This window comes from Chanos chanos, chromosome 4 (assembly GCF_902362185.1).
Source record: "Chanos chanos chromosome 4, fChaCha1.1, whole genome shotgun sequence".
Taxonomy (NCBI): domain Eukaryota; kingdom Metazoa; phylum Chordata; class Actinopteri; order Gonorynchiformes; family Chanidae; genus Chanos; species Chanos chanos.
The window spans coordinates 456,141-471,173 of record NC_044498.1 but is presented as its reverse complement, the minus strand read 5'-3'; the positions used below and the strand labels follow the sequence as shown (position 1 = coordinate 471,173).

Genomic DNA, 15,033 nt, shown 5'->3' with positions numbered 1-15,033 from the left:
GAACCGCGGTTAAAGCGTTTTCTTTTTTAACCTCTGCCAAGGAGGTTATGTTCTCGGCGCGGTCTGATGGTTTGTCCGATTGTAAACAGGTTTACGGAAAAGCTATCATGAAACTTAGTTGAAGGGTGTAGCGTGGGTCAAGGAAGGACCCATGAGATTTTGGAGAGGATCCGAGTCACGGGGTGGATCCACGTATTATTTTCCACTTTCGTTAACATAGCGAAATACGGCAAAATGAACTCAACTTGTTGCGCATGCGCGAAACCGTCGTAATTACAGTGAATAGTGTGCCGCGATTACACATACAACAAAACATAACAGCCAGATCAAACACCACTGTAGAACCAGATACAGCGGGTATGTAAGAAGTAAGCAATGTATAAATTGTCCTTGCTGATTTTTCCAAGTCGATATGTTTAACCAAATTTTAAAGGTTATTGTGGGCTAACATAACACGCGCATAACCGCTAGTCGTTTCTTACAAAAATTAGCTTTCACAGTCGTACATTCTGACTTTTTTGCGCTAATAGTTTTGGAAATATGTCCAGACATAGTGGTTGCGGTTGCAGATCTGAATACCATAGAGGAGTGGATTATTGGCCTTAGCGGAGGTGGGCTCTCCGAGTGCCCTTATGGCTTTTAATGAGATGGGTCAAAGCATGGTCACACTTTTGTTTGTATCCATCGAACACGTTTCCAATGCTCGCGTGCAACCTGTAGCGCGACAGAGCAGTAGGTATGGAACGTTAAAAATCCAAGCAGAATTGGGCACTTTCGTGAGAAGCGGTGTTGTGCCTTTGTGAGATGCCGAATAACATTAAACTGATATACGTTTAGTCTTCACTAGAGTTATCATTTAGTGTTGGTACAAAAAAAAAATCCCTTCACAATGTCCCGTTGATCCTGTCAAAATGTGGGGAGTCTGCAAGCCCAACTGAGTTCAGCTATTCATAGGCTGTGTACTTGTGTCATTACATTATAGAAGTCTCATAACAGTGAGATAACCAAAAGATGTATCCTGGGATTCATTCGAAACTAATTTGTTTGTAAAAATAATACATATGTAAATATTTTAAAAATTTGACCGAAAGACATAATTATATTGTTAATTGCAATTATTTCTAAGACAATTACTTGTACAGCAGCATTTGGAATTGTTACAGCTCTATGAAGCAACCTGACTGGTCTCCACAGTCAACAGACCTAAACAGCAATTGTGCAGAGGCTTGCAGTTAAAACAAGACGCCATGAGTACATACATTTTAAGATATGGAGACTTTACTGTATTGGGACTTTATTGAAAAGGCATTAATTAATACTTACATCAAAGTATCAAAAGTATTAAAGGCACTTTATCAGTGTCACTTTATCAGAAAAGTATTATTAGCGTGTCTGATACAACAGCAGGCTTGGCACTGTTCAGAGCCTGATCAGTCTTGACTGTCTCTACCGTTCAAAAACATGCTACTGCTCTAATGTTCAGTTTGACATCAACGGTGAAGATTTCATGAGTTCGACACATAATTAATTGTTAGAATTACCAAAAAATCCTCTCAGTCAATACATTAAATGAAATGTGTTTCTGAAAGCAGTATCCATAGAGTTAAAATTTGATGTAGAGTTTTTAGAACATAGATGCATAACTTCAAAAATTATAGGCAAGTAATCATATATTAAATGCAAATGTAACAATTATTTTGGCAAAAGCTCTCAGAAAAACAGGGTCTGGGAGAGAGATCACTAGCTGTATCACTTAGGGCAAGAACGCTGAAGCTAGAGCTCAGGACAGGTGAGGGGTAAATGTGTTTGTGGGTGTGACTCAGGAGAGGCAGGTGAACGTGTCATTGGGTTGAGACAGGTGAGGGGTAAATGTGTTTGTGGGTGTGACTCAGGAGAGGCAGGTGAACGTGTCATTGGGTTGAGACAGGTGAGGGGTAAATGTGTTTGTGGGTGTGACTCAGGAGAGGCAGGTGAATGCGTCAGTGGAGATAAGAGAGACGGGTAAATGCGTCATTGGGTTGAGACAGGTGAGGCAGGTCAATGTGTTACTGGGTTGGCAGGGGTAGATAAGCCCTTATCCTGTCCAGGACCACAGCAGGGTCAGGCAGGAGAGAGGCGAGACTGGCCCCCCTGTAGTACACAGCGGAGAGCAGTGCAGCCGCAGACAAAGGGAGGAGGAGACGGAGATGGGAGTGACTGGACTCCTTGTCCTTTACACTTCGCGTCTTCAGGGGCTGAGCGACCCTGTCCCACTGTGTGAGGATGGCTTGACGTGCTCCTTTCCACTGGCCAGGCCCACACAACCGAAACTGGTATGGAGTACAGGGACCGAACAGGATACTCAGACCCAACTTTGGGTCCCGCAGAAGCAGGGAGAGGACATTTGGACGCACACCTATTTGCCGCGCTAGCTCGTCCATGTAGGGGATATAGTCCACCTGAATGGTGTGTCTCTGGGACAGCACATACCTGTGAATAACAAGGCAGTTATCAGACAGACTGACACACAGAACAACACACTTACCAGACAGACTGACACACACAGAACAACACACTTACCAGACAGACTGACACACACAGAACAACACACTTACCAGACAGACTGACACACACACGACAACACACTTACCAGACAGACTGACACACACAACAACACATTTACCAGACAGACTGACACACACAGAACAACACATTTACCAGACAGACTGACACAACAACATGTTTGGCTATAAAAGCTATTGTTTGTTTTACAGGCTTTTGTGGTATGAATTTCAGGAATAAAAATGCATTGCCTCTTAGCCATGGCATTCTCCTTTGCTTTGATGTCTTTGAGTATGTCATTCATTGATGGAAGCTTATTCAGCCCTGTGTGAAACAAAAGTCAGTTTATCAGAAATGAACACATCATATGGCACTTATTAAGTCGACTTGATTCAAGTGATCCAGAATAAATGTCCTCACTGGCTAATCATAGCTGTTGTGTTGTTTAGTGTCTAAGGGCCATGAGAGGCAGATGTAGTGTAACTGTGGATACCTTTAAAGACGCGTGTAGCCCAGCGCGCCTGCATCTCCGATATGGGCATGATTGCCCCCAGAGGCTGAATGAGTCCAATCACCACCAGGGAGGGGTGCTCTAGCCCAGGGGGAAGCATGTACTTATACAGGGAGGTTTTGTTTCCTGACACAGAAAGAACACTGGAGGGCAGGAAGGGGAAGCCAAAAGTGTAACCTGTAGCAAATACCACCAGGTCAATGTCAGCTTCAACAGTGCCATCTTCAAATACCACACTAGAGCCCTGGAACTTTTGCACGTTTGGCTTTACTGCGATCGTGCCCGAGAGAATCCGATTGGGTAGGTCATCGTTCACCATCGGGTGCTGGTTGAAAATTCTAAAAAAAAACCAAATAAAAACATTAAATTATGCCATGTGAAATGTGATCTGCTGGAAGCATACATCTCTTATAATGTGATCTACTGGAAACAGATGTGTCACCTATACTGTGATCTACTGGAGGTAGACCTGTCTCCTATACTGTGATCTACTGGAAGCAGCTGCTTGCTTTGCTGGAGGGTAACACCTCTGCAGGGTTTTGTTCCAGTCCTTATCTGACACACTCAGAAATGCTGCATCAGGGCCAGGGGTAAAAGCCTGCCAACGCTGTTGTCCTCCAGGGAAATAACTATCAGCAGCTACACAAACCTCTGTACTTTACCTGTGCTCTCTGTGGTTTACCTGTGCTCTCTGCGGTTTACCTGTGCTCTCTGTGGTTAACCTGTGCTTTATGTAGTTTACCTGTGCTCTCTGTGGTTTACCTGTGCTTTATGTAGTTTACCTGTGCTTTATGTAGTTTACCTGTTCTCTCTGTGGTTTACCTGTGCTCTCCGTGGTTTACCTGTGCTCTCTGTGGTTTACCTGTGCTCTCTGTGGTTTACCTGTGCTTTATGTAGTTTACCTGTGCTCTCTGTGGTTTACCTGTGCTTTATGTAGTTTACCTGTGCTCTCCGTGGTTTACCTGTGCTCTCTGTGGTTTACCTGTGCTTTCTGTGGTTTACCTATGCTTTATGTAGTTTACCTGTGCTCTCTGTGGTTTACCTGCGCTTTATGTAGTTTACCTGTGCTCTCTGTGGTTTACCTGTGCTCTCCGTGGTTTACCTGTGCTCTCCGTGGTTTACCTGTGCTCTCTGTGGTTTACCTGTGCTTTATGTAGTTTACCTGTGCTCTCCGTGGTTTACCTGTGCTTTATGTAGTTTACCTGTGCTCTCTGTGGTTTACCTGTGCTCTCCGTGGTTTACCTGTGCTCTCTGTGGTTTACCTGTGCTCTCTGTGGTTTACCTGTGCTTTATGTAGTTTACCTGTGCTCTCTGTGGTTTACCTGTGCTTTACGTAGTTTACCTGTGCTCTCCGTGGTTTACCTGTGCTCTCTGTGGTTTACCTGTGCTTTCTGTGGTTTACCTGTGCTTTATGTAGTTTACCTGTGCTCTCTGTGGTTTACCTGCGCTTTATGTAGTTTACCTGTGCTCTCTGTGGTTTACCTGTGCTCTCTGTAGTTTACCTGTGCTCTCCGTGGTTTACCTGTGCTTTATGTAGTTTACCTGTGCTCTCTGTGGTTTACCTGCGCTTTATGTAGTTTACCTGCGCTCTCTGTGGTTTACCTGTGCTCTCTGTGGTTTACCTGTGCTCTCTGTGGTTTACCTGTGCTCTCTGTAGTTTACCTGTGCTCTCCGTGGTTTACCTGTGCTCTCTGTAGTTTACCTGTGCTTTCTGTGGTTTACCTGTGCTTTATGTGGTTTACCTGTGCTTTATGTAGTTTACCTGTGCTCTCTGTGGTTTACCTGTGCTCTCCGTGGTTTACCTGTGCTCTCTGTGGTTTACCTGTGCTCTCCGTGGTTTACCTGTGCTCTCCGTGGTTTACCTGTGCTTTCTGTGGTTTACCTGTGCTCTCTGTGGTTTACCTGTGCTCTCCGTGGTTTACCTGTGCTTTATGTAGTTTACCTGTGCTCTCCGTGGTTTACCTGTGCTCTCTGTGGTTTACCTGTGCTTTCTGTGGTTTACCTGTGCTTTATGTAGTTTACCTGTGCTTTATGTGGTTTACCTGTGCTCTCTGTGGTTTACCTGTGCTTTATGTGGTTTACCTGTGCTCTCCGTGGTTTACCTGTGCTCTCTGTGGTTTACCTGTGCTTTCTGTGGTTTACCTGTGCTTTATGTAGTTTACCTGTGCTTTATGTGGTTTACCTGTGCTCTCTGTGGTTTACCTGTGCTCTCCGTGGTTTACCTGTGCTTTCTGTGGTTTACCTGTGCTTTATGTAGTTTACCTGTGCTTTATGTGGTTTACCTGTGCTCTCTGTGGTTTACCTGTGCTCTCCGTGGTTTACCTGTGCTTTATGTGGTTTACCTGTGCTCTCTGTGGTTTACCTGTGCTCTCTGTAGTTTACCTGTGCTTTATGTGGTTTACCTGTGCTCTCCGTGGTTTACCTGTGCTCTCTGTGGTTTACCTGTGCTTTCTGTGGTTTACCTGTGCTTTATGTAGTTTACCTGTGCTTTATGTGGTTTACCTGTGCTCTCCGTGGTTTACCTGTGCTTTCTGTGGTTTACCTGTGCTTTATGTAGTTTACCTGTGCTTTATGTGGTTTACCTGTGCTCTCTGTGGTTTACCTGTGCTCAGGCTGTAGCCTGTACAGCTCATGGTTGAACCTTTTGTTGAGTTGACTCTCGACAACGCCGCAGAGGAAATCAAAGGGCAGTGTATGCCTCAACATATCTGTCAGCCTGCTGAAGGTCATGTCCAAAGGAATGCCATTTGGTCCCACTCGATTTAAGATCCATGAACCCCTTCGAGTGCTGAGGAAAACCTAGAGAGACCAACCCCAGTAATAAAGGCCTTGAATAATTCCCTGATCATTTGTATCATTGAGAGGCTTTGAGTTGTGAAATCCCAGCGAGTCGAGTGTCTCTTTCTTGTAGTAAGGAGGGACGACACAAATAGTCGGCCCTTGACTTATGCGGGTTTCAGTAGCGTGGATTCAAACATATGCAGATCAAGAATATTGAAAAAAAAAAATTCAAGCTGGTTCCAAAAATACAAAAATTTCAAGTTGGTGGGCGCCAAGCGCAGCGTGAAATCCGTGCAGGTAAAGTAATGTGTGTGCATAGCCTGACTGTTCTAACATCCTCAGCGTCTCTCAGTCTCCCTGCACCACTGCTTGGTCGCGCATCACTTATCGTGCATTCACTACTTGTGCTGTGTTCTTGTGTTCACGGTTTGTGTGAGAGAATGGCTCCTAAGATGCAAAGTGGAAAAGGGCGTACGTGCTTTGTGAGGTTTACGATGGCTGCTTCTGTCACGAATGTGTACAGACTTTTTTTCTTGTCATTATTCCCCTAAACAATACATTATAACAACTATTTACATAGCATTTACGTTGTATTAGGCTATTATAAGTAATCTAGACATGGTTTAAAGTATACAGGAGGATGGGCATAGGTTATATGCGAAGTGCTAAGCCATTTTGGATAGCGCGGGGGGCATGGGAACCAAATACCCGCGTAAGTCGAGGGCAGACTGTATGTAGTAATACACATAAACTTCACTAAGAATCCACCCTTCCTAAAATCCCTCTACATCACTCAAGTCCAATATTATGATAGGAAGTTGTAGCTACTATAAATCAAGTGCTTTTTCCTGTAACACTGGATGACTTCCAACCACTCTCTATCTGCTACATCAGACCAGTGCTTCACACTGCCCCAGTCTGTCAAGCTAGTCTTAATCAGAGATGGTTATACTGGCTAGCTATAATGGTTGGACTGGCTGTCTATGATGGTTAGTCTGGGAAAAGACTATAGCACGGTCCTTAAAGGGAAATATGAACAGAATCTTAAAGCCATGGGGCAGGGCATAGGCGGATCCAGGGGCGGGGCCAGAGGGGCACTGATTTGATTGGCCCCTGAAGTGCCCCTGGCCTGTCACCAGTCACTTGACGTGAACGCAGCATGTTTACGAGCAGGAAAATGGTCATTCCGATCAGCGTTGTGAGATGTACTATAATTATAATCAGCGTTGTGAGATGTACTATAATTATAATATTTGTACAATAATTTTGCCCTCTGTACGATGTACGATCAATAATGGCAAAAGTTCTATAATGTGCGATAATTTGATCATTTTGTGACACGTAATTGTAATCGGTCTCATTTTAATTCATCTCCCGACTCGATCAGGATAGTAAAATCCTATGTCTGTGGTGACGCATTTCTTCTCAACTGACGTCTTTTCAGCCAATCATTCTTCTTGTGACGATGAACGTGACTTACAAGCGCGGCTGTCGTTTACTTAACCATTTATCAGATCATCTTTACAAATCAGAAGTTTTGGGTACTTTATATTGAATGCAGTAACTTACGGGCCAGTACTATATTTAACCAGTGCAATGCAGTTAATGTTGTAATATGACAAGTTAAATGGGCACGTAAAATGAATGACCATCGGCAGGAGAATGATGTTGAAGAGAGTTTGCACGAGAGATAGCTTTTGTTCTCTTGGTTATGACTCACGTAGGATAATTTCCCTCAAAATACGTTAATTTTAAGCCTCTGGTAAGACTCTTTAACATGTCCCGTCTGGCAATGCTGATTCCGATTAGACCTGAATGGGGCTGATTCCAATTAGACCTGAACAGGGCATGAGACTGCATGGAAAACTGAGGAATGGCACTCAGCGTTTCACCACAGTTAGCTTTGGCACAGTTAGCTTTAGCACAGTTAGCTTTAACATGTGAAAGAGCGTCTATCACTCAACTTAGGTTTGTCCAACATTAGGTAGCAGCAAGCTAGTAGCATTAGTTAGTTATCTACTGTATTGTTTTAATACTAGCTAGCTAACGTTAGCTCGTTCTCTACTGGTAGCTAGCCTAACGTAAGCTCTGTTCGTTTAATTTCACTCTCGAGCCCTCCATCTGAGGGGCACCAATTATTTGTGAAACAGTGTCTCAGTCATGCCACAGTCAATACTAAGGAAATTAAACTAATGCTGCGTCCTAGACACATATCGGAACTAGGGAAATATCTGATTTCCCACTTGGAAAAAGTAATTGAGTCCAGGCATTTTTGTATTAACTATAATGTTAGAAAGTATGAAAAGAAAGGGACATGCAGATATTCAGTTTTTGGCCAAAAAGACGCCCAGCCTGCCAGCCACTGAGAATGACTTAGGGCAGGGTGAGGGTGAGGAGAGTGACAGGGGAGAGTGACAGAGAGCGGAGAAGAGGTCAGCCAAGGTCAAGACCAGGGCAGCACCAACCCCTCTTCACCAGGGCAGAAAACATTTAGGCAAAGCAAGATAATGACAACAGGCAAACATAACTGCATTGTATAAAATGACACTGAAGTTCACAAATGGACATACTGATGAGTGAAATATTATTAAAGCAAATACCTTAATTCTTGTCCCTTATGGTGTTGAGGTTTAATGGCTTTGTTTTGCGAGCAGTATATTCCCATGTCTACCAGAGCCCTCACTTTAATGTTTTAGTCACTGAGTCTTTCCCTTAACAGTTTTACTAATAGTTGTGGTTTTATAGTTGTCAGATAACAGTTGTCAGGTTTTAGCTGAATACAATCATGGATTTTGTGATGTGTATTTGTGTTTCAGTTACAAACAGGGATGATGATCACAGTTGACGCTCACATGCTGCTGTGTGTGTGTGTTTTAAGTATTTTATGTATTATGTTTTCTACGCACCACAGTTAACATAAATCTGAAAATTGTTAAGAGTTTTTATTTTCTAAGCTTTTTTGAAGAAAACAAAGTGTTTGAACAAGGAACAGTTTCCAAAATACATTCAATGATGTATCTTTCCTCAAATCTAAAACTGTAGCCAACAGCAAACTAGGACTGACTGGTGAAATGTGTATACACCTTACTGAACAGGGAATTGTGCATGGGTGTTGGACATATACTTAAAATGGGAATTGTGGATGGGTGTTGGACATATACTTGGCCCCTCTGTGTAAAATTAGAAAAATTAGGCTTAGAAAAATCCTAGATCCGCCACTTTCAGTGGCAGGGCTTAGGGCTCCTGCCACTGAAAATCAAGGAAACTTTTTAAAACATTTCCCAATGAGTGTTAATGATAGAAAGGCTTTTTTTTAAAAACTGACCTGCTTGGCCACCCTGCTGAGCTCCACAGCGATATCCCCTCCAGAATTCCCAATTCCAATCACAACCACTCTCTTCCCGCGCCACTCGTCTGGGGTTTTGTAGTCTCGGCTATGGAAGTATTTTCCTTTAAACGTGTCTATGCCTAAAGCAAAGGCATATGAATGATTGGTAATATAACAGGATGTAAACTGATATTGACAATTGAACAAGGCAAGAACTAGCAAAACTGAGAGATGTCATTGGTAAGGTAGAGACAAATGTTTGTGAAGATGCAATGGAAACTGTTTAGTAAAACCCAGTAAAACCAGTAACATACACTTTCAGAAGGGAGAATAACAGTATATTTATTCATATCATATACTGTATATGCACATATATATTTTTCTCCACACACACATACACACACACACACGCACACACACGCACACAGCTAAGTCATGCAGCCTTGTTTTGATGTCAGTAAAGTTGTAAAATTCAAATACTAAAAAAAAAAAAAACAGGATTGCAGTTGGAGAAGTTCATTGTTACTTCCTGGATTATTGTGCTATTTAAGTGCACACTCCAAAGTTCAGTTTGAGCCCCTCAAATATTGACATTTTATGATAAGAGGTGATAAACTGTGCCAAGGTGTGTTTACTATTGGGCATAAGATCAGAGAGATAGAGGTTGCTATGCAGTCCAAGAGAGGACAGCACGAATGCTCTATGGGCACTTTGCAGTGAATTTGCCTGGCATGATTTCTCTTTGCTGTTTTTCACCTGTAAATTCTATTGTCTTAACCCTTGACAAAACTTAACTGAACAACAGTTTCTGTGAGAAGTCTTAAAGGTGGAATGCCTATAGACTCTACATTGCCTCCTACCTGGAAAGTCCTTGAGCGGCATGTTTGGGTAGCAGTGATGTCCTATACAGACCATGACAGCATCAAACACATGTTTCTCCCTCTGCCCGTCTGCACACTCAATCTCCACGTCCCACTGGCCAGAGTGGGAAAAATCTGGCCTTGGTGTGACCTGTAGGACCTTCGTCTGAAACAAGCAGAGCAACAAAACACACACGCAGACACACACACACACAGAGCAACATCATTCAGGCCAACAGTGACTAACATGGCCAACCCTGAAATGTCTCTACAGTCAGTTTAAGGGGGCATTTAGGTATAGACTAGAGTCAGATCTAATGTAAAAACACTGGAATTCCAAACTGTAGGTACTGAGACACCAGTGGTGATGCCATAGCAACACAGGCAGTGATGTCATCGCACACCTGAAAACGAATGAAGCGTCTGAGCTGGAAGTGCTCTGCGTACATCCGGAAGTAGTCCATAATGAGGGAATTGTGCATGAAATTAGGGAAGTCAGCCGGAATGGGGAAGTCACTGTAACACATCATTTCCTTAGATGTGTTAATGATGACGGAGTGGTAGATACTGGCCCGGTCCGGTTCTGGATTCTCCTATTGGAGAAATAGGAAGATAAGAGATAGGCTAAGGGATACAGTCTGTCTGGTTAACTCCTGAGCTTCGAGTTCTTAGGAATGCTTATGACTTAGGAAAGCTCCGTCTGTTACAAATGTAATCACTGAGATGTGAAAATTCCATTCAGATTTTACGTGGGACAGAGGAAGAGCCAAGCATCGCCGGCACCTGCCTGAAAGATTTCATCACAATGAGTAAAGAATGATTCAGGTCCAGAGAAATGCCACCGTCTCACCTTAAACCTCCACAGTCCCCCGATGTCATCACTGCTCTCAAAGCACACAGGCTCCAGGCCCTCGTCCACACAGCACTTAATACAGGCCAGACCCGAACTCCCTGCACCGATCACTGCCACACGCTTCACCATGCTGCCTTTCCCACCCACAGGAAAAAAGAGACACAGGTCAGCAAGGTAAGCGCGGTTAACTAACTGGAGGCCAGCTCAAGTCCCAGGCGTGGCTCTGACTTAACTGAGTGCATCAAATTTAATCCTAATACTCCACACCTAACCAGCTCCAGAAGACATGCAAACTCTTGCTTTTCCAAACAGGGTCTCTTTTTTTGGGAAATCCTGTAGAACTCACTGCTTACATTACAAGGTACATGTAATTATTAAACATTTCCATAAACATTATAGATAAATGTAAGCAGTTAAAAGAAGAACCAAAATTTAGAGTCTTTAAAGCAAAAAAATTATGCCTTCATAATTTTACAAAATTAAAAACATTTGATAGTTGTTCCTGAATATAATCTTTTGTGAAGCCTTGTCTAACCTTATTCAACCTTACTTAGCTGTCTGCATACACTTTGTTTTATTTTATTCTAAGAATTTGACCTGATCTTGGCGTCAGGTGAGTTTTGTGGACAGAGATTTTAAGGAAACCAAAGCCTTTCTGGTCAGTTTCTATGTGAAACAAAAGTCATTTCAGAATTTACGATCACTCCCTGTTCACCGGACATCTGCTGTGTTGTACACAAGCTGACACATGCAGACATGTATACTGCATCAGCTTCATTAAACACATTGTAGCTTTCACAACAGCACACAAACCTAAAACAATCTGCACTGTTTAGTTTGCGTTATGATCTTGCAGATCCTAGTAACACATTAAATAATGGCCTGTCTCTAATAATAGCCCGTCTCAAATAAAGGCTATTATTATTTCTTCAGGTGAAGTAAATAAAGGCTCTGGCCACTATTTGAGAATTTATGGCAGCCCTTTTTAAACGAACCAAACTCAGTCCTCTTAAAGTATGAGGTGCTGTTGTGGACAAAAGGCTTGTGAAAAACGCAAGAGTGATCCAAAGTTTCTTGCAAGAAACGTGTGGCCGGTTAGTAAGGGCAAGTAGCGGAGTTGTAACTAATGATTTTGTGTCTCATAGAGAGGTGAAGTGTGTCAGGAGGTGAGTGGACCCAGGAAATGGAATATCCCATTCGTGTTACCATAGGCATTTACATACCCAACCCAAGGGGTTAGTAATGTGCAGCTATACAACTTTATCAAGGAAAAAAAAATAAAAATAGCATGCAGTATACACTGGTGTAGGTTGCAGTACACAATAGGCAGTATGCGGTTTTGAATACAGCCAAAAGCTATTATCATAAGCAACCTGCTGGTGCCCCAAACGTGACTCTACCATTTTGCTGAGCAGGTCCTCTCTATCAACCCATGCTAGTCATTTGGTAAATTATTTTGATTTCATTGCCCTTTCAGCAAGTGTACAGTAATGACCTACAACATGGGGTTCGTTCTCTCTCGCGTTTTTCACACAACTTTTCTCCACAACGGCGCCTCATATTAAAGTGGACCAAAACATGGACCAACAGAAAAGGGACTCAGTTCTTTTCGAAGTGCTCAGTCCCCTTTTTGTTCACACTATAGTTCTTGCTATCATCACCTATCAAAGCCCTAAGATGCCATGAATTTACATTTATTGTCCGTTTTCTCGTAATAATGTGTTATTTTTCTTTGTTTTCTCCAGATCTTGACTTATTTATGTCATTATCACGAAAATAACGAAACTGTGTCTTGACATAATTGATTCGTTATCACAGGAAGTTGTTTTATGGAGATCTCGAATTATTTATTTTCTCGAGATCTCAAATTATTTATGACAGAGAAAAATCCAAGCGAACCAAAATGCATCACTCCAAACCACATATAACGTTCACTCTGCTCAGTGTCAGAGGTGTCGGGGGCGGGAGCAGGACAGTCAGTGCAGGAGAGAGGTCCTGTGTTCTGGACTAGTGCTTATTTTTCTGTGAGAGAAACACTGCTGTGCCATTTAACATGGAGTAAGGGCAGAGCTGGTGTTTGCATTGACATTTTATGATAGGAGGTGATAAACTGCGCCAAGGTGTGTTTACTATTGGGCATAAGATCAGAGAGATAGAGGTTGCTATGCAGTCCAAGAGAGGACAGCACGAATGCTCTATGGGCACTTTGCAGTGAATTTGCCTGGCATGATTTCTCTTTGCTGTTTTTCACCTGTAAATTCTATTGTCTTAACCCTTGACAAAAACTTTACTCAACAACAGTTTCTGTGCAGTTTAACCACAGTCATCAGAGAGAGAAAGATCATTTTATGGATTTTTTAGTGAATAATTCTCTAAGAAAGCTTCTAAAACAGAGAATTTCTTCTAAATATGCGTTGTGGGAAGTCAGTTACTTTGTTTTGGAATTACTAGAACACTGAAGAGGTGTAAAGGTAATTTTATTCATTTTCACTGAATACCAACTGGCATGTCAGAAAGTGAACATCCATGATTTTGTCTAAACAGCTTTTGAAATGTATTCTCTGAAAATCAATTAAAAAAATGACTTTTACATAATATTTCACTTGGAGTAAGTCATTCATCTTAATGTGCATCTACTACAACCTTCATACTCTGAAAGAGAAATTCTGTAGACTGTTAATGCAATTTTTTTTTCGAAACTGATTTAGTACTGTATCCCCACAACAGGACCTTGTTACATTTCACTTGTAGTAAATCAGTCATCTCACTGGGAGCCGAGTACAAACAACAGATTTAGAACATTGAATTTACTTGATTTTCATTGAGCTTTTAAAATTAAATATACTTCACTTTATAATGGCACTTTTATATACCTTTCACTTTTAAGAAATCAAGCATGTCATTTGCTACTGCATCCAGCGGCTGAAGGAGAGTAGGCTACAGTAGAACCGAATTATCGTTGAGAATTGCTCAGACCCCTTAGACCTCTTTCTTCCGTCAGTGCAGTACGTGAACTTTTCTCACTGTCCCTCACGAAACGCAGCAACTAAAGCGATGACTAGTAACGGAGTTCAAAGAACACTGCAGCGAAAACAACAATCGAAAATTTCACCAACTATGTCTGCTATGTTGGAGCAGATTCTCTATCTCTACCTGAAACAGCTAATACCAGTTTTGTCTTTTTAAGAAGTGTCGTCTTCTGGATATAGGCGAAAGAAAACCGAATATCCAGCGAATATCCCAATCTAAAACCAACTGTACTACGTTAATCGACAGCGACAACAAATACTGTTTTCTTTGATGCATCATATTATAGCGTACTGTCCATGCCCTGGGTCATGTAATTAAGCTTGAGTGCTTCGTCGTGTCCGAATGTACAGGAAGTTCAAAACAGAATATCTAGCGAATATGCCAGTCTACAACCAGCTTTACCATGCTTTGAGTTCGATGATATAACGAACTCTGACCACAGAAACAGTTGAAATATGGAATCGATATAAAGAATGCATCAATTACACCGTACATGTTAAAACATACCTATTTGACGATGCTAAAACGATGCCTCCTAAGATGTGACGAACCTGTTGCATGCGATCTGTTATGCAGCTGAAAGTACATGGGGCTATTTAGTTGAAAGTGCATGGAGGCGGAGACAGTTGACCCGCCCTGGATTTAAAGGTTGCATGTCATTGCCTGAGAAAACACTGAAAAGTTACTGGGAAGTTTGTCTCACAGTGAAAAATTTAATAATCATGTAAAACTGAACGAGTATGTGAGTGCCATTTCTGCTTAATTATCAATAAATTAAAAGACAAATGTCGTAGTAGTTCTATTACAGCTATGTCTAATTATGTTCCATGGTCAACTGTATTCAGGTTATCTTTGAGGGCATGCGATGGAAGAGAGCTTGAATAATTCCTAATAAATATTTCACCAAAAATGAAATCAAAGAACTGTGTTTACAAGATTATATGTATGAATACAGAAATTACCTTAACTTTATAGACTAAGTAAAGAAACAATTGCCGATTTCTTTCTCCACGATCTGAATATAAAGCTTAGACCTTTGGATAACATCTGAACTGATCAGCATAATTATGTGGTAATCACATACTTAGGAACAGCTTCTAGAATCAAATCAGATACGGTCTGTGGTGGA

The 15,033-nt window shown here is 42.0% G+C and overlaps 1 protein-coding gene across 3 annotated transcripts; it reads right to left on the bottom strand.

Annotated features, from left to right (window-relative positions):
- Positions 1-1,260: 1,260 nt before the first annotated feature.
- Positions 1,261-14,476, bottom strand: LOC115810616 (dimethylaniline monooxygenase [N-oxide-forming] 5). 3 transcript variants are annotated; one of them, XM_030772581.1, is made up of 9 exons: positions 14,412-14,476; positions 10,872-11,008; positions 10,426-10,614; positions 10,022-10,187; positions 9,159-9,301; positions 5,655-5,851; positions 3,035-3,390; positions 2,793-2,865; positions 1,261-2,469 (listed from the first exon to the last, which is right to left on the bottom strand). In XM_030772581.1, the coding sequence occupies exons 2-9, from the start codon at positions 11,001-11,003 to the stop codon at positions 2,046-2,048; spliced, it is 1,680 nt and encodes a 559-aa protein (XP_030628441.1). In that variant the 5' UTR covers positions 11,004-11,008; positions 14,412-14,476; the 3' UTR covers positions 1,261-2,045. The 3 variants fall into 3 exon arrangements, with proteins under 3 accessions (XP_030628441.1, XP_030628442.1, XP_030628444.1); XM_030772582.1 differs by having other exon boundaries at positions 10,872-11,017; positions 14,412-14,451; XM_030772584.1 differs by lacking the exons at positions 1,261-2,469; positions 2,793-2,865; positions 3,035-3,390 and adding an exon at positions 5,578-5,594 and having other exon boundaries at positions 5,635-5,851.
- Between the last annotated feature and the right edge of the window lie 557 nt (positions 14,477-15,033).

What these genes read in the sequence shown, in the direction of transcription:
- LOC115810616 (XM_030772581.1), bottom strand. Translation starts at nt 11,003, where the DNA reads ATGGTGAAGCGTGTGGCAGTGATCGGTGCAGGGAGTTCGGGTCTGGCC. An exon ending in AGGCTACAGCCTGAGCACAG is followed by an intron (nt 3,391 to 5,654) that starts GTAAACCACAGA and finishes GTTTTTTTTTAG; the next exon opens with AATTTTCAACCAGCACCCGA. An exon ending in GGCTACACGCGTCTTTAAAG is followed by an intron (nt 2,866 to 3,034) that starts GTATCCACAGTT and finishes TGTTTCACACAG; the next exon opens with GGCTGAATAAGCTTCCATCA.